This window comes from Lactuca saligna, chromosome 1, assembly GCF_052625555.1.
Source record: "Lactuca saligna cultivar CGN05327 chromosome 1, ASM5262555v1, whole genome shotgun sequence".
Taxonomy (NCBI): Eukaryota; Viridiplantae; Streptophyta; class Magnoliopsida; order Asterales; family Asteraceae; genus Lactuca; species Lactuca saligna.
The window spans coordinates 118,684,881-118,711,935 of NC_136417.1; the positions used below are offsets into that span (position 1 = coordinate 118,684,881).

At 45.2% G+C, this 27,055-nt stretch overlaps 1 protein-coding gene across 1 annotated transcript; it reads left to right on the top strand.

The window, feature by feature from the left end:
• Positions 1-26,099, top strand: LOC145010861 (patatin-like protein 2). Its single transcript, XM_078969423.1, has 9 exons — positions 1-172; positions 15,747-15,806; positions 23,419-23,519; positions 23,955-24,136; positions 24,217-24,403; positions 24,535-24,699; positions 24,769-25,044; positions 25,227-25,390; positions 25,949-26,099. The coding sequence occupies exons 1-9, from the start codon at positions 1-3 to the stop codon at positions 26,097-26,099; spliced, it is 1,458 nt and encodes a 485-aa protein (XP_078825549.1).
• The last annotated feature ends 956 nt before the right edge of the window (positions 26,100-27,055 follow it).

Below are 27,055 nucleotides of genomic sequence, written 5' to 3' on the forward strand. Positions count from 1 at the left end.
ATGCCACCAATGGATGCAATGTTTGATGTGGAACTGGGAATTTTAAAAGATAAACAACTGGAAGCAGCAACATCAGAGGGCCATGACGAATCACATATCTTATCAAATGAAAAGAAAAGAGATGGGGGCTCGCATGCTTCTTTTGCTTTGTCAAAGCCTCCACATGGACCTTGTTAGTGTCCTTCTTAAACTATACCTACCTGTACAAAGCTAAGGTGGTCTTCAATATGATTGAATCAGGGATGGAATTCAATGATTACTTGCTTTTGGTCCCTGAGTATAACTGATTTTTTCAGTTTTGCTCCCACTAATACAACCATTTTACTTGGAACAGTTTCTCATAGGATTCCAACTGTTATAGACAGTGACATGGTCATGGTCCTCTCCTCTGGTATGTATCTTATTTTTCAGAAACCCATATATCTCATAAAATGACACAATTACCCTCTACAAAATAGTTAAATTTCATGTATAATAGGTGAAATGATGGAATATGATGCACCCTCTAAGCTAATGGAGTCGGATTCTTATTTCTTAAAGCTTGTTGTTGAGTACTGGTCCAGCTGCAGGAGATGATCCACATGTATTTTCTTTTCAAGTTAAAAGTAAAAGTAAAATTTATTATTATTTGTTATTGTATATATGTATATGTATGTGTATGTATGTATACAAATATACATATATCTTTTAATTCATTATTCTTTATGAAGATTTGAACTTGATAGTAGATGATAATGATGGAAATCAGGAAGAATAATATGCAGGTTATACAAAAATTAAAAAGGGTATTTTGGGTATTACATCGGGGGGATCTTATAACGTTGTAATATAATAACATTGTAATATGGAAACACTACAAGAGACATTGAAGCTGTTGGAGAGGTTTTTCCTGCAACGAGTCTAAATCCCACCTAAGAAGCAGAACCAAACCTTTCTTTCTCAATCTCGGGTAGGTTTTTTTATTTTTTTAATTGCTTATTGTCATATGCTTTACTTTTTTCATTTAGCATGTGTAGTGGTTAATTTGTTTGTGTTTGATATAGTTTGATTGTCATTATATATAATAAGTGAGTTGTCCTGTTTGAATCTGAAGCTTATTATTGATACAAAATAGGGATTTCATACCGGACTCAAAATTATTAAGAAAGTGAAAACTCTAGGACTTTTTTTTCTAAGGTTCTGTCTTTAGACTCTGAAGTGTTTGATTTGTTGCGTAAGTGGAGGGTCATAATCTTTTTATCAGAACACAATGTCAATTGATTGAGAGTTTTTATAACAAGGTCTTATCTTTTTGTTAAGAATATATGATGTCTGTATCATTTGTATAGAGTTTAGGGTAAACCTTATCACATCTCAAATTTGAACACTTTTAGCATATGACTCTTTAATTATCATCAATCATCACAATTTTATGGTTTTAGGTTAAAGGACCTGAAATATTAATTTATGGTGGAGGTCCTGTTGCATATACTTCACAACATATGAGTCAAGTTATTTTATTATTGGTGCCTTTTTGTATGTCAATTTAGTAACTTGTCTGCAAATTCTGATATTTGTAGTAAATTTTCTCATGTTTATGGTAACAATGGTGGATAGCACTAAACAAATTTTATCTAGTTTTTCAAAGCGACTACAGGTCCTTCAACTTCAAGCTTCTTATTTGTACTAATTTGCTATGTGCAGGTTCTGACAACTCTAGCCTCTAGCAACCTCCTTCCATTCCCTGCAGCCTCTCAAAGTTCCTGCATTCAGGTTATTCTCTTAGAAACGATATTTTCAAAGGAGAATTTAGTCATGGGTTTCTTTTAATGTTGTACATGTTTTGTTTTCTATAATAAATATTATGCAATATTGGCAAGGTGTTACATTTACTTACTACTAGAATGATTATTTGTATTTGCCATATCAGTGCAATGAATTATCTTTATTATTTATTGTATTTTATTTTGTGTTATCAGAGTTTCAATGTATTATTTAATTTGAAAATTAGAAAATCTATCAATAATATATAATTTTAAAAACATTTAAAATTATGACACACAAAATGCGCGTCGTCTTCCTTTATGATAGAGGCTTCCTAGATACACATTGTGTGTCATAAACACGCGCGTCGTAAGGTTACGACACGTAGATGCGTGTCGTCTTCCTTTATGACAGGGGCTTCCTTGATACACATTATGTGTCATAACTTAGCGTTTGTAAATGCGTGTCGTATATGAGCGTCGTAAATAGACGACGCATAAAAGCATGTCGTCTCTCGTTATGACAGGGCCTTCCTTGACACACATTTGCGCGTTGTCTGAGTATTTTACAACACGCATTGTGCATCGTAAAATGTTGTTTTTCTAGTAGTGCAACAAACCTACTGTCGGGCAATTCTGGGGTGCCAGACCTACCCATGTCAAGCCGTTCTGGGGTGCTGACCTATCCTGCCAAGCGATTATGGGGTGCCCGACGTACGCATGTCAAGCAGTTCTGGGGTGCTGACCTACCCTTGTCAAGCAGTTCTGGGATACTGACGTACCCTCCGGTTTATTCCAACCGGCTCTAGGGACTAGTTCACCCCCTAATATTACCATAAAAAACAAAGCATAAACATACCGTCAGACATATCTGGGGTGCCCGACCTACCCTTCGGTCCTAATAACCGAACTTGGGGACTATTCCCATCCTACTACCACTATCACATATAACATATCATTCAAGCACATAAACATATCAAGTAGTAGCAAACAAGACGATTATCACAAAGACAATCGTCTCAAATATAATCAACTACTAGTGGGCCGGTATTGGTGCCTTCGACCCACTTCTACTAGAATCTAACTCACCTCGCATTTGTAAAGTGTATGAACTGTTCTTGCTGCCGGAATCAACCCCTCTCAGGTCCTACAAACAACAATCTTTCTTAGTTGCCATTTCCTAGTCAACCCAGGTTAAAGTCAAGGTCTACACCTTGGTCAAAGTTAGTGCTAGGTCAAAGTCAACATCTAGTTGAATCAACTCACCGAGTTAGCCCCACAACTCATCGAGTCCCGAAATCATGAAAATGAGAAGATTTCGGCCCTACTCGCCAAGTTCTCCTTTAAATCAAGTTGGGACCTTCTACCTTGAATTTGTTGGTAATGAAGTAACACCTCAGGATCTACTTGTTTCTTTTGGAACCACCAAGCTTCAATTTCTTTCTTCAAGCTTCAAACAACCACAAATACACAAAAATAGATCAAGAACACTCCAATGGCTTTAGGGTTTCTAGTTAGGGATTTTTTGGACTGTGAGAGGCAATGTAGGCTGAAGTCGGACGAGATAATGTGTTTAAATAGGGTGCAAAAATCTAAATATTTGGGTTTCATCAATGAAGTCCTACTTGTCGAGTGAGGCTCCCGACTCTTCGAGTAGATTACTTAAAACTTGTATCCAATATCCAGTCTACTCGAAGAGTTGGGCCTCCAACTCATCGAGTTCAAGTGTGAAACATGCAATTACTCAAATTTAAAATACGTACTGGGAACCGGTTGTTACAACTCTCCCTCAATTATTTTAGACTTTGTCCTCAAAGTCTGCTGCTGCATCTAGAAAAAGCTCGGGATAGTGCTCTCTCAACTCATCCTCCGGCTCCTAAGTCCATTCCGAGCCCTTGTGGTGCTGCCATTGCACCTTTACCAGCTCCACACGCTTGTTCCTTAGGTCCTTCGAATTCCTGTCGAGGATAGCTATTGGTCGCTCAATGTATTTCAGGCATTCATCCACTTAAATTTCCTCTAACGGCACCACTGTAGATTCATCGACCAGGCGTTTCTGTAGCTGGGAGACGTGAAAGTTACTGTGAATCTATCTAAGTTCGGCTTGCAGATCCAATCTATATGCCACCTTGCCCACCTGACCTGCAACCCTAAAATGCCCAGTGTATCTAGGGCCTAACTTTCCCCACTTCCTGAACCGGATGACACCTTTCCAAGGTGACACCTTCAGGAGGATCAGATCCCCAACCTGGAACTCTAGTTCCGAATGATGCTTGTCGGCATAGCTTGAGCTAGCTGAACCTTCTGAACTTCAATCGTGGAGGCTTGTCGAGCAAGTTCTTTGTAACGACCCAATTTTTACGTCCGAAAATTTCATTTTTAAGATATCACTTAGAAAACATTTATAAATAAAAACATTGTTTAAATAAAAAGAAACATTGTTTGTTCACACCATAACATATTGCAACCATGTTCTCAAAAGACAAACCGTACATCCCATCAAAATATCAGAGTACAATCCCAGTCAATCTCATAAATGCGGAAACCGAAGAGTGTGTGTATGACGTGCCGCTACCGCGCCGGCTCCTTCCCCTTCGATGCAGAGGTACCTGAAAACAAAACTGTAAACGTAAGCACAAAGCTTAGTGAGTTCCCCCAACGTACCGCATACCATACGAACACATAACATATATACTGCCAGGCTATTCTGGGGTGCCTGACTACCCGGTACGGCCATTCTGGGGTGCCGACCTACCCGTGTCAAGCCATTCTGGGGTGCTGACCTACCCATGTCAAGCCATTCTGGGGTGCTGACTACCCATCGGTCCTAACAACCGATCCTCGGGGACTATTTCACCCCCTACCACTACGATCACATATAACATAACAAACCAGCATGCAAACATATCATCACATACTGTCAGACGCATCTGGGGGGTCTGACTACCCTTTGGTCCTAACAACCAAACTCTACTACTATCACATACCACATATCATGCTAGCATATAACATATCAGGTAATAACAAACTTAGATGATATCACAAAGACAATCATCTATCATACATCTCCTACTGGTGGGCCGGCATTGTGGCCTTAGACCCACCGCTACTGGAAGGTAACTCACCTCAAAGTAGCTGCTGAACTGATCGGGGACTGACTGACTGCTGCTGCTCCGGGAATCCTCCGGCTGCAATTCCCACAACATACCCAATCAAACACTGCTAACCGACCTATGGGTAAAATGACTATTTTACCCCTAGATAACTCTAAGCCAAAGCTGGAGTCAACTCTTTAGTTGACCCGACTCGCCGAGTGGATCACCACTCGCCGAGTCCTAAGCAACCAATGTCCTTGGGTCCTGGTTCTACTCGTCGAGTCAGGCTATGACTCGACGAGTCCGCCTTCTAGCTGTCATTCCATCACCTTCATCCTACTCGCCGAGTTGTATGAACAACTCGTCGAGTTCATCTTCATCCGATGAACACTTTCTGCTAAGACTCGCCGAGTTGTATGAACAACTCGCCGAGTCTGTTCTTGAGCTATGAAGATTGCCTTGGACTCGCCGAGTCAGGGCATTGACTCGCCGAGTCCTAACATGGGTGAGTTCAGCTCCCAACTCACCGAGTCACCCCTGTGACTCAAGGCTCAACTCGACACATGAATAAGGGACCAAATCGACGACTCGCGACCAGACTCGCCGAGTCACCTATGCGACTCGCCGAGTCGTCGCCATGCACTCCTTAAATATACCGATTTGCTCGATTCCAGTCCATGCCATTCATAGATCTGGACTTCTAGGGCACGAATCACACGTAAAGTTTCCAACTTTACGTGTGGATATTCAACAAAATGGATTATAAGGCTCAAAATGTCCCAAAAGGTTAGATCTAGGGCTAACAAGCCTCATGGGGCCAAAAAGCTAACAGATCTGAGCTCCTGGAGCTCAACCTTGTATAGATCCAAAGGCCAAACACCTTATTACAACATATAATGCACATACCAACTTGGGGAATTGATCAAGAAGGACCCAAATGAAGTTTCAAGCATAGAATCAAGGGGAAAACGGGTTATACCTCAAAGAAACTGTTGCAATGACACAAGGATGGCTGATCTCCTTCTCCTCTTCTTGATCTACACCTCTTGCTCTTCAAAACCTCCAAAGACACACCAAAAACACCTCAAACTCTCAAGGAAACAAGGGAAAACGATGAAGGGGAGTTCTGGGGGGAGAATGGGGACGAGTTGGGGCGGAATGAGGGCTTAAATAGGGTGCAAACCCTTGAAACTTAGGGTTTCATTCCGCAGCGGTGACTCGCCGAGTCCAGGATATGGACTCGTCGAGTCGCCTACTTAAAACACGTCCTGAGTCCCGTCCCTACTCGGCGAGTCGGACCCTATGACTCGCCGAGTCTAAGGCTAAATTAGGGCAATGCTCAAATAAAATTCACATACCGGAAACCAGGTGCTACAAATCTCCCCCACTTATTTTAGACTTCGTCCTCGAAGTCTGCTGCCTGATCCTGAAACAGCTCGGGGTAGTGCTCCATCATCTCGTCTACCGGCTCCCAAGTCCACTCTGAACCCTTGTGGTGCTGCCATTGCACCTTCACTAGCTCCACCCTCTTGTTCCTTAAATCCTTCGACTTCCTGTCGAGGATTGCGACTGGGCGCTCAATGTAGTTCAGGCTGTCATCAACCTGAATATCCTCCAAGGGCACTACTGCAGAATCGTCCACTAGGCACTTCCGCAACTGCGAAACATGGAAGGTGCTGTGGATCTGGCTAAGCTCGGCTGGCAGATCCAGCCTATATGCTACCTTGCCCACTCGGGCTAAGACCCTGAATGGTCCGATGAATCGCGGGCCCAACTTGCCCCGCTTCCTGAATCGGATGACGCCTTTCCACGGCGACACCTTCAGGAGGACCATATCCCCTACCTGGAACTCTAAATCGGATCGACGCTTGTCGGCATAACTTTTCTGCCGACTCTGAGCAGTCTGAAGCCTGCTCCGGACCTGCTGTATCCTCTCAGTCGTCTTGAGCACCACTTCAGTGCTTCCCATAACTCTCTGGCCAACCTCACCCCAGCATATCGGGGTCCTACACCTCCGTCCGTACAACATCTCGAAGGGAGGGCGGTCGATACTCGCGTGATAGCTGTTGTTGTAGGAGAACTCAGCCAAAGGAAGATAGGTATCCCAGCTACCACCGAAATCCAGAACACACGCCCGCAACATGTCCTCCAAAGTCTGGATGGTCCGCTCACTCTGTCCATCAGTCTGCGGGTGAAAGGCGGTGCTGAAATGCAGACGAGTGCCCAACTCGTCATGGAATCTCTTCCAAAACCTGGAAGTAAAACGCACATCCCTGTCTGAGATCACCGATACTGGCACCCCATGCCGTGCCACAATCTCCCTGATATAGATGTCGGCCAATTTCTCGGCCGATATGCTCTCCGGAATCGGAATAAAGTGAGCGCTCTTGGTCAATCTATCCACGATGACCCAAATCGAATCCACTCCACGCGCGGTCCTGGGAAGTTTCGTGATAAAATCCATCGTGATATCTTCCCACTTCCACAGTGGAATGTCCAACGGCTGCATCTTGCCATGCGGCCTCTGATGTTCGGCCTTGACCTTCCTGCAGGTCAAGCACCGCTCGACGTACCATGCCACATCCCGCTTCATGCAGGGCCACCAATAGTCTAGACGAAGATCCCTATACATCTTCGTCGCCCCGGGATGAATAGAGAATCGGGATTTGTGCGCCTCCTCCATCAAAATCTGGCGCACGCCCCCGTGATACGGCACCCACACCCTATGGTGTAGTGTCAATAACCCTCGGCTATCATAATCGAAGGAGGAAACCTGACCTACTACACGCTCGCTCTTCCGATGCTCCTCCTTGATAGCCTCCTGTTGAGCTTCCCGAATCTGCTCCAACAGGGGAGTCACCACAGTCATCCTCAAACAGGCGTCCCTGATCGGCGCCGTCTTGCGGCTAAGCGCATCGGCCACCACATTGGCCTTTCCCGGGTGGTAAAGGATCTCGCAATCATAATCTTTCACCACATCCAACCACCGACGCTGCCTCATATTCAGATTCGGCTGGTCCATGAGGTACCTCAAGCTCTTGTGGTCCGTGTAGATGGTACACCGGACCCCATAGAGGTAATGTCGCCAAATCTTGAGGGCAAATACCACCGCCCCCAACTCCAAATCGTGCGTCGGGTAGTTCGCCTCGTGAGGCTTAAGCTGCCTCGAAGCGTAAGCAATGACATGCCCCCTTTGCATCAGCACCGCGCCCAACCCAGAAATGGACGCATCACAATAAACCACGAAATCCTCTACGCCCTCTGGCAGGGCTAAGATCGGCGCCTCACACAATCTCTGTCTCAGCGTCTCAAATGCAGCCTGCTGCTCGGGTCCCCACCGAAAGACCACGGCTTTCTTCGTCAGCCGCGTCAGGGGCACGGCTATCTTGGAGAAATCCTGGATAAACCTCCTATAGTAGCCTGCCAATCCTAGGAAGCTCCGAATCTCAGATGGGGACTTCGGAACCTCCCATCTCATCACGGCCTCGACCTTGGCCGGATCGACCAGAATCCCGTTCTGGTTGACGAGGTGCCCCAGAAATTGCACCTCCCGCAACCAAAACTCACACTTGGAGAACTTGGCATACAAGCTCTCCCTCCTCAGGGTCTCTAACACCTCTCTCAAATGCTCCTCATGTTCCTCCCGGGTCTTGGAATAAACCAAGATATCATCGATAAAGACTATCACAGACCGGTCCAGCATCGGTCTGCATACGCGGTTCATGAGGTCCATGAACGCGGCAGGAGCATTGGTGAGCCCAAACGGCATCACCACAAACTCATAATGGCCATAGCGCGTCCGAAACGCGGTCTTCTGCATATCCTCCTCCCTGACCCTCATCTGATGATAACCCGAACGCAAATCAATCTTGGAGAACCAAGATGCACCCTGAAGCTGGTCAAAGAGGTCATCAATCCTCGGAAGCGGGTAACGGTTCTTCACCGTTGCCTTGTTCAGCTCCCGATAGTCTATACACATCCGATGCGACCCATCCTTCTTCTTCACAAACAGAATCGGGGCTCCCCATGGCGAACTGCTCGGCCGAATAAATCCCTTGTCCAGCAGCTCCTGCAGCTGCGTAGACAACTCCTGCATCTCGGGAGGAGCCAACCGATACGGTGCTTTGGCTATCGGAGCCGCACCGGGGACGAGGTCAATCCTGAACTCCACCTGTCGCTCCGGAGGTATCCCAGGTAGTTCTTCCGGAAAAACATCAGCAAAATCTCGAACCACCGGGACCTCGCTCACGGTCGCCTTACCCGCCTCCCGGGTGTCCATCACGTATGCGACATAACCTGCGCATCCCTGCTGGAGGTAGCGCCTAGCCCTCGCGGCTGAATATACAGTGGGTCCACACTGCGGCCGCTCTCCATGAATCACTAGCTCTCCCCCGCTTGGGGTCTTGACTCGCACTAGCTGCTGTGCGCAATCTATCACTGCCCCATTAGGGCTCAACCAATCCATACCAATAATCACCTTGTTCCCACGCAAAGGAATGGGAACCAAGTCTACCAGGTAACACTCCTCAAATAGTCGCAGGACACAATCTCGAAACACCATCGATGCTCGCACCGATCGGTCATCCGCAATCTCTACCTCTAACGGGCAATCTAACTCGCCTGAAGTCTCATGAAATCTCTTGCTAAAAGCAAGAGAAACGAATGATCGGGATGCACCCGAGTCGAACAATACCTGAACCGGGATGCCGTTCACATGGAACGATCCTAATACACATGTATACACATATCAATATCATAACAACGGAAAATAAAAGATAGAAGGAAAGAATCATACCCGTCACCACATCGGGTGCGGCGCGCGCCTCCTCGGCAGTCAACTGGAATGCCCGACTCCTCACTACTGGAGCCTCTGCCTTGCCCTGACGGCCATCCGTGATCCGCAGGGTCGCTGGAGCTGGCGCCTTCACTGGCGCTGAAGCTGTCAACATGGGGCAATTGGCCTTCTTGTGGCCCCTCTGGTTGCAGTGGAAACACAGCAACTCCGATGTCTGAATAACGGTCGCAGGAGCAGGGCAATCCCTGCTGATATGTCCAAACTTGCCGCACTTGTAGCAGCCTGACGATCCCATCCTGCACGCCCCCTCGTGCGGTCTGCCGCACCTCCTGCAGCGGCTCGGTCCCGACTGGCCTTTCGGCCTCCCATCCGATCCCTTGGGCTTCTTCCCCGAAGCCCCTGATGCCTGACTATCCTCCAATCTCCGTTTCCGGATGTGCTCCAAATCTATCTCCCTCTCCCTAGCCCTGGCAATCATGGAGTCCAGGGTAGGGCAAGCCGAAAAGCTAACATGCTCCCGAATGTCAGCTCGTAACATATCGTGGTAACGAGTCCTCCTCATATCCTCGTCACCTGCATACTGGGGCACCAATAAAGCCCTCTCCCGAAACTTGGCGGTGATCTCCGCCACGGTCTCTATCGTCTGTCTCATGTCTAAGAACTCCCTGGCCAGCTGCTGAAGCTCGACTGCTGGCGCAAACTCTGCCCTGAACCTAGCCACAAAGTCCGACCAGGTCATTGCCTCGATAGCCGAGGCTCCCATCGAGTCACCCACTGACTCCCACCAATCTCGGGCCCGGTCCCGCAAACACCCTGCTGCGTACCTCACCTTCGACCCCTCAGGGCAGAAGCTGATCATCTGGGCGGACTCGATATCCGCAATCCACCGTCTGGCGGCAATGGGGTCCTTCACCCCATGGAAATCCGGCGCACCACTGCCCCTGAAGTCCTTGAAGGACAGTGTGCGAGATCCTGACTGGCTGGAGGCCACGTCGCTCCTGAATGCCCGTAGGCGATCCTCCATCAACTCCATGATCCCTTCCTTGATCGACCCAAAGATGATGGGGGTCGACTCAAGGATGCCCCTAGTGATCTCCGACGTGATGAACTCACGTAGCCTCTCCTCAATCGGCTCGGTGCCAGATCCCGAACCTGACCCCTCTCCTGACCCGCCCTCTGTCGGTCTCGGTCGAAGTACCACCATTCTGCAAAACATCAATATAATCATTAGCGGTACTGCTACTTTCTGAGGGATCTCAACTACTTACAGGTTCCTTGGTCTCGTCTTGGCCTTCCTCGGCTCGGGTACGGATCCTCTGCTTTCAGTAGTACGGGCCCATACTACCTTCCACATCTATCCGTACCGTCTCCGAGGAATTCCTCGACTCCACCAGCTCCCCTTTACTACTGCTACTCTCTGCTATTCTCATCCTGGGCTTGCCCTAGGGGAAACCCAAGTTCAACACAACTGGTCCTCAGCTGCTGTAGGTCTCCTCATAATGCCAGTTAGCCACCACCTAAACACCATCACATGTAATGAGGATCAGATAATCCTTCAAGTAAAAGATCCGTCCCTACAACGGTTGGACTCAGACAAGAGCTGCGCAATAGGGCCAGTTCCAATACTTTGGGATTATTCAACCCTGATTACATGTGGTGTGACGTGTTTACCTAGTGGCTCACTCCCATTACTCAGAATCCCACCGAGCACGAAGCAAGCAGCATTCGGATAAGGAAAATCAGACTCAAGCCAAGACCGTTCTTAGAACAAGAAATGACACTTAACATAGGATGCTAAGCTCATACTATCAGGCATAACCTAAACAGGCTACCCTACTGCTGTCTACTCAATTCTAGCATGCACTATTCGATAAGCTGTAACAAATAAACAGGCACATAAGGCATCACTCCTAGATCCTTATCCTATTCTAGCATGCAATATTCATAAAGCTGATAACATAAACTTGTATGGGTACTTTGGGGAATACTTACTTGAGCTCGGCCGGTCGCGCGCGTCACACACTTTACTCTTTCTCATGACTCTCTTCCGGGTTTTAAAAACAATTTCTTTTGGAAAAATCTTTTAATCCCTCGATTTGAGTCCAAACACTCCCGAAGGTGTGTCCGAATCCCTCAAACCAGGGCTCTGATACCAACTTGTAACGACCCAATTTTTACGTCCGAAAATTTCATTTTTAAGATATCACTTAGAAAACATTTATAAATAAAAACATTGTTTAAATAAAAAGAAACATTGTTTGTTCACACCATAACATATTGCAACCATGTTCTCAAAAGACAAACCGTACATCCCATCAAAATATCAGAGTACAATCCCAGTCAATCTCATAAATGCGGAAACCGAAGAGTGTGTGTATGACGTGCCGCTACCGCGCCGGCTCCTTCCCCTTCGATGCAGAGGTACCTGAAAACAAAACTGTAAACGTAAGCACAAAGCTTAGTGAGTTCCCCCAACGTACCGCATACCATACGAACACATAACATATATACTGCCAGGCTATTCTGGGGTGCCTGACTACCCGGTACGGCCATTCTGGGGTGCCGACCTACCCGTGTCAAGCCATTATGGGGTGCTGACCTACCCATGTCAAGCCATTCTGGGGTGCTGACTACCCATCGGTCCTAACAACCGATCCTCGGGGACTATTTCACCCCCTACCACTACGATCACATATAACATAACAAGCCAGCATGCAAACATATCATCACATACTGTCAGACGCATCTGGGGGGTCTGACTACCCTTTGGTCCTAACAACCAAACTCTACTACTATCACATACCACATATCATGCTAGCATATAACATATCAGGTAATAACAAACTTAGATGATATCACAAAGACAATCATCTATCATACATCTCCTACTGGTGGGCCGGCATTGTGGCCTTAGACCCACCGCTACTGGAAGGTAACTCACCTCAAAGTAGCTGCTGAACTGATCGGGGACTGACTGACTGCTGCTGCTCCGGGAATCCTCCGGCTGCAATTCCCACAACATACCCAATCAAACACTGCTAACCGACCTATGGGTAAAATGACTATTTTACCCCTGGATAACTCTAAGCCAAAGCTGGAGTCAACTCTTTAGTTGACCCGACTCGCCGAGTGGATCACCACTCGCCGAGTCCTAAGCAACCAATGTCCTTGGGTCCTGGTTCTACTCGTCGAGTCGGGCTATGACTCGACGAGTCCGCCTTCTAGTTGTCATTCCATCACCTTCATCCTACTCGCCGAGTTGTATGAACAACTCGTTGAGTTCATCTTCATCCGATGAACACTTTCTGCTAAGACTCGCCGAGTTGTATGAACAACTCGCCGAGTCTGTTCTTGAGCTATGAAGATTGCCTTGGACTCGCCGAGTCAGGGCATTGACTCGCCGAGTCCTAACATGGGTGAGTTCAGCTCCCAACTCACCGAGTCACCCCCTGTGACTCAAGGCTCAACTCGACACATGAATAAGGGACCAAATCGACGACTCGCGACCAGACTCGCCGAGTCACCTATGCGACTCGCCGAGTCGTCGCCATGCACTCCTTAAATATACCGATTTGCTCGATTCCAGTCCATGCCATTCATAGATCTGGACTTCTAGGGCACGAATCACACGTAAAGTTTCCAACTTTACGTGTGGATATTCAACAAAATGGATTATAAGGCTCAAAATGTCCCAAAAGGTTAGATCTAGGGCTAACAAGCCTCATGGGGCCAAAAAGCTAACAGATCTGAGCTCCTGGAGCTCAACCTTGTATAGATCCAAAGGCCAAACACCTTATTACAACATATAATGCACATACCAACTTGGGGAATTGATCAAGAAGGACCCAAATGAAGTTTCAAGCATAGAATCAAGGGGAAAACGGGTTATACCTCAAAGAAACTGTTGCAATGACACAAGGATGGCTGATCTCCTTCTCCTCTTCTTGATCTACACCTCTTGCTCTTCAAAACCTCCAAAGACACACCAAAAACACCTCAAACTCTCAAGGAAACAAGGGAAAACGATGAAGGGGAGTTCTGGGGGGAGAATGGGGACGAGTTGGGGCGGAATGAGGGCTTAAATAGGGTGCAAACCCTTGAAACTTAGGGTTTCATTCCGCAGCGGTGACTCGCCGAGTCCAGGATATGGACTCGTCGAGTCGCCTACTTAAAACACGTCCTGAGTCCCGTCCCTACTCGGCGAGTCGGACCCTATGACTCGCCGAGTCTAAGGCTAAATTAGGGCAATGCTCAAATAAAATTCACATACCGGAAACCAGGTGCTACAAATCTCCCCCACTTATTTTAGACTTCGTCCTCGAAGTCTGCTGCCTGATCCTGAAACAGCTCGGGGTAGTGCTCCATCATCTCGTCTACCGGCTCCCAAGTCCACTCTGAACCCTTGCGGTGCTGCCATTGCACCTTCACTAGCTCCACCCTCTTGTTCCTTAAATCCTTCGACTTCCTGTCGAGGATTGCGACTGGGCGCTCAATGTAGTTCAGGCTGTCATCAACCTGAATATCCTCCAAGGGCACTACTGCAGAATCGTCCACTAGGCACTTCCGCAACTGCGAAACATGGAAGGTGCTGTGGATCTGGCTAAGCTCGGCTGGCAGATCCAGCCTATATGCTACCTTGCCCACCCGGGCTAAGACCCTGAATGGTCCGATGAATCGCGGGCCCAACTTGCCCCGCTTCCTGAATCGGATGACGCCTTTCCACGGCGACACCTTCAGGAGGACCATATCCCCTACCTGGAACTCTAAATCGGATCGACGCTTGTCGGCATAACTTTTCTGCCGACTCTGAGCAGTCTGAAGCCTGCTCCGGACCTGCTGTATCCTCTCAGTCGTCTTGAGCACCACTTCGGTGCTTCCCATAACTCTCTGGCCAACCTCACCCCAGCATATCGGGGTCCTACACCTCCGTCCGTACAACATCTCGAAGGGAGGGCGGTCGATACTCGCGTGATAGCTGTTGTTGTAGGAGAACTCAGCCAAAGGAAGATAGGTATCCCAGCTACCACCGAAATCCAGAACACACGCCCGCAACATGTCCTCCAAAGTCTGGATGGTCCGCTCACTCTGTCCATCAGTCTGCGGGTGAAAGGCGGTGCTGAAATGCAGACGAGTGCCCAACTCGTCATGGAATCTCTTCCAAAACCTGGAAGTAAAACGCACATCCCTGTCTGAGATCACCGATACTGGCACCCCATGCCGTGCCACAATCTCCCTGATATAGATGTCGGCCAATTTCTCGGCCGATATGCTCTCCGGAATCGGAATAAAGTGAGCGCTCTTGGTCAATCTATCCACGATGACCCAAATCGAATCCACTCCACGCGCGGTCCTGGGAAGTTTCGTGATAAAATCCATCGTGATATCTTCCCACTTCCACAGTGGAATGTCCAACGGCTGCATCTTGCCATGCGGCCTCTGATGTTCGGCCTTGACCTTCCTGCAGGTCAAGCACCGCTCGACGTACCATGCCACATCCCGCTTCATGCAGGGCCACCAATAGTCTAGACGAAGATCCCTATACATCTTCGTCGCCCCGGGATGAATAGAGAATCGGGATTTGTGCGCCTCCTCCATCAAAATCTGGCGCACGCCCCCGTGATACGGCACCCACACCCTATGGTGTAGTGTCAATAACCCTCGGCTATCATAATCGAAGGAGGAAACCTGACCTACTACACGCTCGCTCTTCCGATGCTCCTCCTTGATAGCCTCCTGTTGAGCTTCCCGAATCTGCTCCAACAGGGGAGTCACCACAGTCATCCTCAAACAGGCGTCCCTGATCGGCGCCGTCTTGCGGCTAAGCGCATCGGCCACCACATTGGCCTTTCCCGGGTGGTAAAGGATCTCGCAATCATAATCTTTCACCACATCCAACCACCGACGCTGCCTCATATTCAGATTCGGCTGGTCCATGAGGTACCTCAAGCTCTTGTGGTCCGTGTAGATGGTACACCGGACCCCATAGAGGTAATGTCGCCAAATCTTGAGGGCAAATACCACCGCCCCCAACTCCAAATCGTGCGTCGGGTAGTTCGCCTCGTGAGGCTTAAGCTGCCTCGAAGCGTAAGCAATGACATGCCCCCTTTGCATCAGCACCGCGCCCAACCCAGAAATGGACGCATCACAATAAACCACGAAATCCTCTACGCCCTCTGGCAGGGCTAAGATCGGCGCCTCACACAATCTCTATCTCAGCGTCTCAAATGCAGCCTGCTGCTCGGGTCCCCACCGAAAGACCACGGCTTTCTTCGTCAGCCGCGTCAGGGGCACGGCTATCTTGGAGAAATCCTGGATAAACCTCCTATAGTAGCCTGCCAATCCTAGGAAGCTCCGAATCTCAGATGGGGACTTCGGAACCTCCCATCTCATCACGGCCTCGACCTTGGCCGGATCGACCAGAATCCCGTTCTGGTTGACGAGGTGCCCCAGAAATTGCACCTCCCGCAACCAAAACTCACACTTGGAGAACTTGGCATACAAGCTCTCCCTCCTCAGGGTCTCTAACACCTCTCTCAAATGCTCCTCATGTTCCTCCCGGGTCTTGGAATAAACCAAGATATCATCGATAAAGACTATCACAGACCGGTCCAGCATCGGTCTGCATACGCGGTTCATGAGGTCCATGAACGCGGCAGGAGCATTGGTGAGCCCAAACGGCATCACCACAAACTCATAATGGCCATAGCGCGTCCGAAACGCGGTCTTCTGCATATCCTCCTCCCTGACCCTCATCTGATGATAACCCGAACGCAAATCAATCTTGGAGAACCAAGATGCACCCTGAAGCTGGTCAAAGAGGTCATCAATCCTCGGAAGCGGGTAACGGTTCTTCACCGTTACCTTGTTCAGCTCCCGATAGTCTATACACATCCGATGCGACCCATCCTTCTTCTTCACAAACAGAATCGGGGCTCCCCATGGCGAACTGCTCGGCCGAATAAATCCCTTGTCCAGCAGCTCCTGCAGCTGCGTAGACAACTCCTGCATCTCGGGAGGAGCCAACCGATACGGTGCTTTGGCTATCGGAGCCGCACCGGGGACGAGGTCAATCCTGAACTCCACCTGTCGCTCCGGAGGTATCCCAGGTAGTTCTTCCGGAAAAACATCAGCAAAATCTCGAACCACCGGGACCTCGCTCACGGTCGCCTTACCCGCCTCCCGGGTGTCCATCACGTATGCGACATAACCTGCGCATCCCTGCTGGAGGTAGCGCCTAGCCCTCGCGGCTGAACATACAGTGGGTCCACACTGCGGCCGCTCTCCATGAATCACTAGCTCTCCCCCGCTTGGGGTCTTGACTCGCACTAGCTGCTGTGCGCAATCTATCACTGCCCCATTAGGGCTCAACCAATCCATACCAATAATCACCTTGTTCCCACGCAAAGGAATGGGAACCAAGTCTACCAGGTAACACTCCTCAAATAGTCGCAGGACACAATCTCGAAACACCATCGATGCTCGCACCGATCGGTCATCCGCAATCTCTACCTCTAACGGGCAATCTAACTCGCCTGAAGTCTCATGAAATCTCTTGCTAAAAGCAAGAGAAACGAATGATCGGGATGCACCCGAGTCGAACAATACCTGAACCGGGATGCCGTTCACATGGAACGATCCTAATACACATGTATACACATATCAATATCATAACAACGGAAAATAAAAGATAGAAGGAAAGAATCATACCCGTCACCACATCGGGTGCGGCGCGCGCCTCCTCGGCAGTCAACTGGAATGCCCGACTCCTCACTACTGGAGCCTCTGCCTTGCCCTGACGGCCATCCGTGATCCGCAGGGTCGCTGGAGCTGGCGCCTTCACTGGCGCTGAAGCTGTCAACATGGGGCAATTGGCCTTCTTGTGGCCCCTCTGGTTGCAGTGGAAACACAGCAACTCCGATGTCTGAATAACGGTCGCAGGAGCAGGGCAATCCCTGCTGATATGTCCAAACTTGCCGCACTTGTAGCAGCCTGACGATCCCATCCTGCACGCCCCCTCGTGCGGTCTGCCGCACCTCCTGCAGCGGCTCGGTCCCGACTGGCCTTTCGGCCTCCCATCCGATCCCTTGGGCTTCTTCCCCGAAGCCCCTGATGCCTGACTATCCTCCAATCTCCGTTTCCGGATGTGCTCCAAATCTATCTCCCTCTCCCTAGCCCTGGCAATCATGGAGTCCAGGGTAGGGCAAGCCGAAAAGCTAACATGCTCCCGAATGTCAGCTCGTAACATATCGTGGTAACGAGTCCTCCTCATATCCTCGTCACCTGCATACTGGGGCACCAATAAAGCCCTCTCCCGAAACTTGGCGGTGATCTCCGCCACGGTCTCTATCGTCTGTCTCATGTCTAAGAACTCCCTGGCCAGCTGCTGAAGCTCGACTGCTGGCGCAAACTCTGCCCTGAACCTAGCCACAAAGTCCGACCAGGTCATTGCCTCGATAGCCGAGGCTCCCATCGAGTCACCCACTGACTCCCACCAATCTCGGGCCCGGTCCCGCAAACACCCTGCTGCGTACCTCACCTTCGACCCCTCAGGGCAGAAGCTGATCATCTGGGCGGACTCGATATCCGCAATCCACCGCCTGGCGGCAATGGGGTCCTTCACCCCATGGAAATCCGGCGCACCACTGCCCCTGAAGTCCTTGAAGGACAGTGTGCGAGATCCTGACTGGCTGGAGGCCACGTCGCTCCTGAATGCCCGTAGGCGATCCTCCATCAACTCCATGATCCCTTCCTTGATCGACCCAAAGATGATGGGGGTCGACTCAAGGATGCCCCTAGTGATCTCCGACGTGATGAACTCACGTAGCCTCTCCTCAATCGGCTCGGTGCCAGATCCCGAACCTGACCCCTCTCCTGACCCGCCCTCTGTCGGTCTCGGTCGAAGTACCACCATTCTGCAAAACATCAATATAATCATTAGCGGTACTTCTACTTTCTGAGGGATCTCAACTACTTACAGGTTCCTTGGTCTCGTCTTGGCCTTCCTCGGCTCGGGTACGGATCCTCTGCTTTCAGTAGTACGGGCCCATACTACCTTCCACATCTATCCGTACCGTCTCCGAGGAATTCCTCGACTCCACCAGCTCCCCTTTACTACTGCTACTCTCTGCTATTCTCATCCTGGGCTTGCCCTAGGGGAAACCCAAGTTCAACACAACCGGTCCTCAGTTGCTGTAGGTCTCCTCATAATGCCAGTTAGCCACCACCTAAACACCATCACATGTAATGAGGATCAGATAATCCTTCAAGTAAAAGATCCGTCCCTACAACGGTTGGACTCAGACAAGAGCTGCGCAATAGGGCCAGTTCCAATACTTTGGGATTATTCAACCCTGATTACATGTGGTGTGACGTGTTTACCTAGTGGCTCACTCCCATTACTCAGAATCCCACCGAGCACGAAGCAAGCAGCATTCGGATAAGGAAAATCAGACTCAAGCCAAGACTGTTCTTAGAACAAGAAATGACACTTAACATAGGATGCTAAGCTCATACTATCAGGCATAACCTAAACAGGCTACCCTACTGCTGTCTACTCAATTCTAGCATGCACTATTCGATAAGCTGTAACAAATAAACAGGCACATAAGGCATCACTCCTAGATCCTTAGCCTATTCTAGCATGCAATATTCATAAAGTTGATAACATAAACTTGTATGGGTACTTTGGGGAATACTTACTTGAGCTCGGCCGGTCGCGCGCGTCACACACTTTACTCTTTCTCATGACTCTCTTCCGGGTTTTAAAAACAATTTCTTTTGGAAAAATCTTTTAATCCCTCGATTTGAGTCCAAACACTCCCGAAGGTGTGTCCGAATCCCTCAAACCAGGGCTCTGATACCAACTTGTAACGACCCAATTTTTACGTCCGAAAATTTCATTTTTAAGATATCACTTAGAAAACATTTATAAATAAAAACATTGTTTAAATAAAAAGAAACATTGTTTGTTCACACCATAACATATTGCAACCATGTTCTCAAAAGACAAACCGTACATCCCATCAAAATATCAGAGTACAATCCCAGTCAATCTCATAAATGCGGAAACCGAAGAGTGTGTGTATGACGTGCCGCTACCGCGCCGGCTCCTTCCCCTTCGATGCAGAGGTACCTGAAAACAAAACTGTAAACGTAAGCACAAAGCTTAGTGAGTTCCCCCAACGTACCGCATACCATACGAACACATAACATATATACTGCCAGGCTATTCTGGGGTGCCTGACTACCCGGTACGGCCATTCTGGGGTGCCGACCTACCCGTGTCAAGCCATTCTGGGGTGCTGACCTACCCATGTCAAGCCATTCTGGGGTGCTGACTACCCATCGGTCCTAACAACCGATCCTCGGGGACTATTTCACCCCCTACCACTACGATCACATATAACATAACAAGCCAGCATGCAAACATATCATCACATACTGTCAGACGCATCTGGGGGGTCTGACTACCCTTTGGTCCTAACAACCAAACTCTACTACTATCACATACCACATATCATGCTAGCATATAACATATCAGGTAATAACAAACTTAGATGATATCACAAAGACAATCATCTATCATACATCTCCTACTGGTGGGCCGGCATTGTGGCCTTAGACCCACCGCTACTGGAAGGTAACTCACCTCAAAGTAGCTGCTGAACTGATCGGGGACTGACTGACTGCTGCTGCTCCGGGAATCCTCCGGCTGCAATTCCCACAACATACCCAATCAAACACTGCTAACCGACCTATGGGTAAAATGACTATTTTACCCCTGGATAACTCTAAGCCAAAGCTGGAGTCAACTCTTTAGTTGACCCGACTCGCCGAGTGGATCACCACTCGCCGAGTCCTAAGCAACCAATGTCCTTGGGTCCTGGTTCTACTCGTCGAGTCGGGCTATGACTCGACGAGTCCGCCTTCTAGCTGTCATTCCATCACCTTCATCCTACTCGCCGAGTTGTATGAACAACTCGTCGAGTTCATCTTCATCCGATGAACACTTTCTGCTAAGACTCGCCGAGTTGTATGAACAACTCGCCGAGTCTGTTCTTGAGCTATGAAGATTGCCTTGGACTCGCCAAGTCAGGGCATTGACTCGCCGAGTCCTAACATGGGTGAGTTCAGCTCCCAACTCACCGAGTCACCCCCTGTGACTCAAGGCTCAACTCGACACATGAATAAGGGACCAAATCGACGACTCGCGACCAGACTCGCCGAGTCACCTATGCGACTCGCCGAGTCGTCGCCATGCATTCCTTAAATATACCGATTTGCTCGATTCCAGTCCATGCCATTCATAGATCTGGACTTCTAGGGCACGAATCACACGTAAAGTTTCCAACTTTACGTGTGGATATTCAACAAAATGGATTATAAGGCTCAAAATGTCCCAAAAGGTTAGATCTAGGGCTAACAAGCCTCATGGGGCCAAAAAGCTAACAGATCTGAGCTCCTGGAGCTCAACCTTGTATAGATCCAAAGGCCAAACACCTTATTACAACATATAATGCACATACCAACTTGGGGAATTGATCAAGAAGGACCCAAATGAAGTTTCAAGCATAGAATCAAGGGGAAAACGGGTTATACGTCAAAGAAACTGTTGCAATGACACAAGGATGGCTGATCTCCTTCTCCTCTTCTTGATCTACACCTCTTGCTCTTCAAAACCTCCAAAGACACACCAAAAACACCTCAAACTCTCAAGGAAACAAGGGAAAACGATGAAGGGGAGTTCTGGGGGGAGAATGGGGACGAGTTGGGGCGGAATGAGGGCTTAAATAGGGTGCAAACCCTTGAAACTTAGGGTTTCATTCCGCAGCGGTGACTCGCCGAGTCCAGGATATGGACTCGTCGAGTCGCCTACTTAAAACACGTCCTGAGTCCCGTCCCTACTCGGCGAGTCGGACCCTATGACTCGCCGAGTCTAAGGCTAAATTAGGGCAATGCTCAAATAAAATTCACATACCGGAAACCAGGTGCTACATTCTTCTTTTAGAGCACTTTCTTTGGCAAGATCAACATGAAGAGATTCCAGCCGAGAAGACACTGAACTAAGAAGTGAAGTGTTCTCAGCTTTAGTGGAAGAACGAACATCTTCAAATTTGGTATGCTCTTCTTGAAGGGACATGGAAAACTAATCCACGAAGGCTTGTACCCTGGCTTTGAAGAGGTTGTCATTAATGTGGAAAATGAAGAAAATATGGAGAACAATACTGTATTCTAGCAGAATGTATTCTGTCAGAATTTATAAATTGTTATTCTTTCGGAATGTATTAGTGTTTTTGTTAGATTGTGCGCTTTTTTTTTTTTTTTTTTTTTTTTTTTTTTTTTTAACTATTTTTATTTTTAATTTTTAAGAATAAATGTAATCCTTAAACCATTATTAGTCATAAATTTTTTAGAATGAATGTAATATTTGTTTATAGTTTTTTTCTTTACGGATGAATGTAAATAGTGATTCATAAAGAATAAAATTCGTATTCTTTAGAAAATGTTATTCTTAATAATATGTTGTATAATTATTTAAGAATGTTTAATATAAAAAATATCTTGAATCAAACAATATTCTGCCAGAATAAAACCGCAAATTTATTTACTAGTTTATTATTGACTTTTTGTTATTCTGACAGAATAAGGTCGGTTATTATTAAAAATAATATTAAAATTTAACTAGAATTAATTTAAAAAATCCATATTTTTTAAAAATAAGGGAATTAATGATCCTTTAAAATCCGAAAATTTCATTTTTTAAAGTAGGTTAATTGACCAAAATACTCTTTTTGCTAAAATTTGTATACATGCTACCCTATTGTAATATTATAGACCCTCAGATAATGACTGTTGGTTCTATTCATCCGGTAGTCTAGATCTGTGCATTATATATATATATATATATATATATATATATATATATATATATATATATATATATATATAACCGATAAATGATTAAACCTTAATTTTTTTATGAGAAATGAAATTGTCTCCTACCTTTTATTCCTACAATTAATCATACACACTAAAATTATGACAAATCACCATTCAATTTAATTTTATTTGATATATTCCTAATATAATCTTAATAATTTAGTTTAAAAAATATGGAAATATGACACTTATCATAATTTTATTGGGTAGGAACATTTGTAGGCATAAAAAGTAGGAATCAATTTAATTTCTCTTTTTTTTTATATATATTTGGATATTATATTTCTCTATTTGATTTATCTATGTTTCTAGTTTATCTACTACTAATTCCTTTTCTACGTATTTTTATTTGTTTATTAGTTATATATAACCGATAAAGGAATGTAAGATTTATTTTGTTACATATATTTGGATATTATATTTCTCTATTTGATTTCTCTATGATTCTACTTTATCTATTGCTAATTCCTTTTCTACATATTCTTCATTACGCCTTTGTACATTGCGTATTGGCGAAAACTTAAAAATGGCGGTAGGCATCTTTTCCAAAATTGAGTATAACACCCTCAAACAAGTTCCTGAAAACGAGGAAACAATGTAACGAATAAAATCTTACATTCCTTTTGGAAATAATGTAACTAATAAATCTACTCTATATTATCCTTTTAGAATCTTTGACAAGTTCTGATCATAATGAAACTATCGAGGACAAGAATGTTACGGATAAAATTTAAATCGTACATTCCTTTATAACACTCTATATAAGAAATAAAGCCAAAGGGTCTTCCATCAACACCACGATAAAAGTGACATCTTGTATCATTCATGGCCTCCAAAAAAGCAACATCAGGACAGGGAGATCTCATAACCATACTAAGCATTGATGGAGGTGGAGTGCGGGGGATAATTCCGAGTGTTATACTCGACTTCCTAGAAACCGAACTTCAGGTACAAATTTGCTATCTTTAGTTGGAAATCTCAATTACACAAAGATCAACGACCAGATTTCAACAATTCATAACACAAAACTTGTTTATGGACAACGCCAATGAAGAAATATTAGTATATTAACATGCATGGACATCACTAATTAACGTAAAATCTTTTCTTATAGCTTCTTAGTCTTTTGCTTTTTCCTTAGCTTTAGTAGTACGTGTTCTTATCTTGTATAATTTTCTTTTCTTAACAAACTTTACCCCGGGAAATTGCTTAACCTAAAAAAAATATTGACAACTGAATAACAAAAAGTACAAGTATATATTAGTCAATCTCTGTTTTATTTCAAATAGAAGACTGAAATTTGATTGTTGTTTGTAACATCTTTTCACGCACGAAAACACAACACAACACAGAGTTTAACAAAGAAACCAAACACATTTGCAGAAATTGGATGGCGAGAATGCTAGGTTGGCGGATTATTTCGATGTGATTTCAGGAACAAGCACAGGAGGCCTAGTGACAGCAATGTTAACCTCCCCTAATGAAGAGAAGCGACCTATATTCGCAGCCAAGGATATCACAAACTTCTATCTCGAACATTGTCCTAAGATCTTTCCACAACATACGTAATATATATATGTTGATTGTATAGAAAGAAAGGCATGCATGCTTTTTGTGATTTATAGCTAACAGTGTTTTCTTGTAGGAATCCGTTTGCTCCTGCTGAAAAAGCGTTGAAAGCTCTATCTGGTCCAAGGTACGATGGAGTCTATCTTCATAGACTTGTTCGAGAAATACTGGGGAACACAAGACTCCATGAATCACTAACGAATGTCGTGATCCCAACTTTTGATATCAAACGCTTGCAGCCTGTCATCTTCTCAACTTACCAGGTTAAATTAAAAAAAAAAAAAATATCTTTTTGATAAAATCAAGGTGCATGGGATGTGTGTATCTACATGTGTGTTTTCTTTTCAGAAGAAAATGACCAACTCGTGTGTCCTACACTTCATGCATGTTTCAGCTGAAGAAAAAACCAAGTCTAGATGTGATGTTGGCAGATATATGCATCGGAACATCAGCAGCGCCAACTTATCTTCCTTGCCATACTTTCAGACACGAAGATTCTGAAGGGAATCTAATTGGAGAGTTCGATCTCATCGATGGCGGGGTGACTGCAAATAATCCGGTATCTACATTTGCACTTTACGTATGTGATAAAGCTAATTCTAATGGATGCATGTATTTTAATTTGCAGACTTTAGTCGCAATAAATGAAGTGACACAGGAGATAAAAGGAGGCATTAAAACAGGTGGTTTTCTAGTATTGTCATTGGGGACGGGCTCACCAAAATTCATCGAGAAGTATGACGGTAATACATCGTCTCATTGGGGTGTTGTCGGGTGGCTGGCGAGTGGTGGCTCGATTCCACTGATAGATGTATTTACTCAAGCAAGTAGTGGAATAGCCGACTATCATACCTCCACCTTCTTGCAAGCCCTTCATTTGGAGGGGAAGTACCTTCGTATTCAGGTGTAATAATGACTGTTTTATGACTATCTATAACCATGCAAAAAAAACAAACGATATATAGTAATATATATATATATATATATATATATATATATATATATATATATATATATATATATATATATATATATATATATATATATATATATATGTCATGTATTTGATACTTTGAAATGGTTCAGGATGACACTTTAACAGGAGACGTTGCTTCGATGGATCTGGCAACAACAAAAAACTTAGAGGATCTGGTTCAAGTTGGCAAACAATTGTTGCAAAAACGACCGATGATGGGCATGGGTAGACAACCTTTTTCTGATAGCAGTACCAACGAAAAAGCTCTAATAAGGTACCTAAGTTTATATCTATAAATATATATATATATATATATATATATATATATATATATATATATATATATATATATATATATATATACACACACACACACGGAAAATAACACAAATATCATACGAAGTTTTTAAAGTTTACCCGTTGAGTTCCTAAAGTTTTTATCAGGCTTTATGGGTACCTAAATTAGGATATGACCTGCTTTTTTAGTCCATAATAGTCGGTTCAGTGATCTTCTAGACAAAAAAAACTAATAACATGTCGCTGTAAAGCCAAAAAAATAAGTTCAGGATCGATTTCTAAAAAAACAAACTCCTTTCTTTTAAATCCGATTCACACTCAATTCGTATTGATCCTCAAACTTATTTTTTTGGTTTTATAGCGACACAATGTAAGTTTTTTTTGGTCTAGAAGGTCACTGAACCGGTTATTAAAGGTTGATAAAGACTAAAAAGAGAAGTCATATTCTAATTTAGAGACCCATAAAACCCCACAAAAACTTTAGGAACTCAATAAAATGCTCATACTTTATTGAGTTTATGCCATGATCGATCAGGTTGGCGAAAATGCTGTCAGAGGAAAAGATTAAGAGAGAGCACAACAATAGCCAAGAAGTGGAGATCAATACTTCGGTTTCAAGGAGAACGGGAATGTATTTGAGGGCAGTTTCTGGGTCCCTCCCGAATTTGCAGCAAATCACTACATAGGAAAAAGCAATGAAAGCATGCTTATAATTGCGACGTCCGCCGTTGCTGTTTACTAGTATTATATTAGTCGTAATTATTTCCTCTCAATAAACTATGTAAATAAAAGTATGGTTTTTCATTTTTATTCTGAAAATTAAACAAATATAAATAAAAAATGTGGTTTTTGGTTTTTATGAATGCATTGATGTAGGACATTTGAATTTATATATTTGGACTCTTTTAATTCTCTTTCGTAATCTCCTTCTTCGATTTTGACATTTGTCTTCGTCTATATAGTAGGAAGATTACTAGGAAAGTAGGAGGATATTTGATCTCTATTGATTTTCACGCTTTTATTCCTCACACTTTTCATTACGACATCTCAATTACATTTATGTTCATAACTTTATAGAAAATAACACATGTACTTTCAATTTTTGACTTAATCTTAATCGAAAAGTCGATTTTTACCTAGTCTAAAATCCTATCATCGATTATGACACTAGTAATTTTGAATGTTGATCTGTGTGAATTATGTGGGTTGTTTGTTGATTCTTTGCGAATAGGATATCACATCTATAGTTCATAAATTACATGTAAAAATCATACCATTGTTATTTGTAAATGAATATCCAATTTTCAGTTTGCAGGTTCCCATTAGCACCTAGAGCATTTCCCAAGGGTTGCAGATGTTGGCACATCGATCACATCTGGTGATCACTGCAAGCATACTGGTGAGTTGAACTTAAGTGGTTGTAAGGGATATTACAGTTGCAAGAGATATATTTATAAATGGAGAATGAGAGGAATATATCCATATGGTCATAGCCCTAACATGGAAATCCATTCCAGTTTTTATATCGCTATATATTTGTTATATATAGAAATACATTAATGTGAGATAATAAGGTATATCAGATAAAAGTTTGCAAATGGTTGGCGTCAACTATGAGTATCTTGAGTTGCTAGATATCACT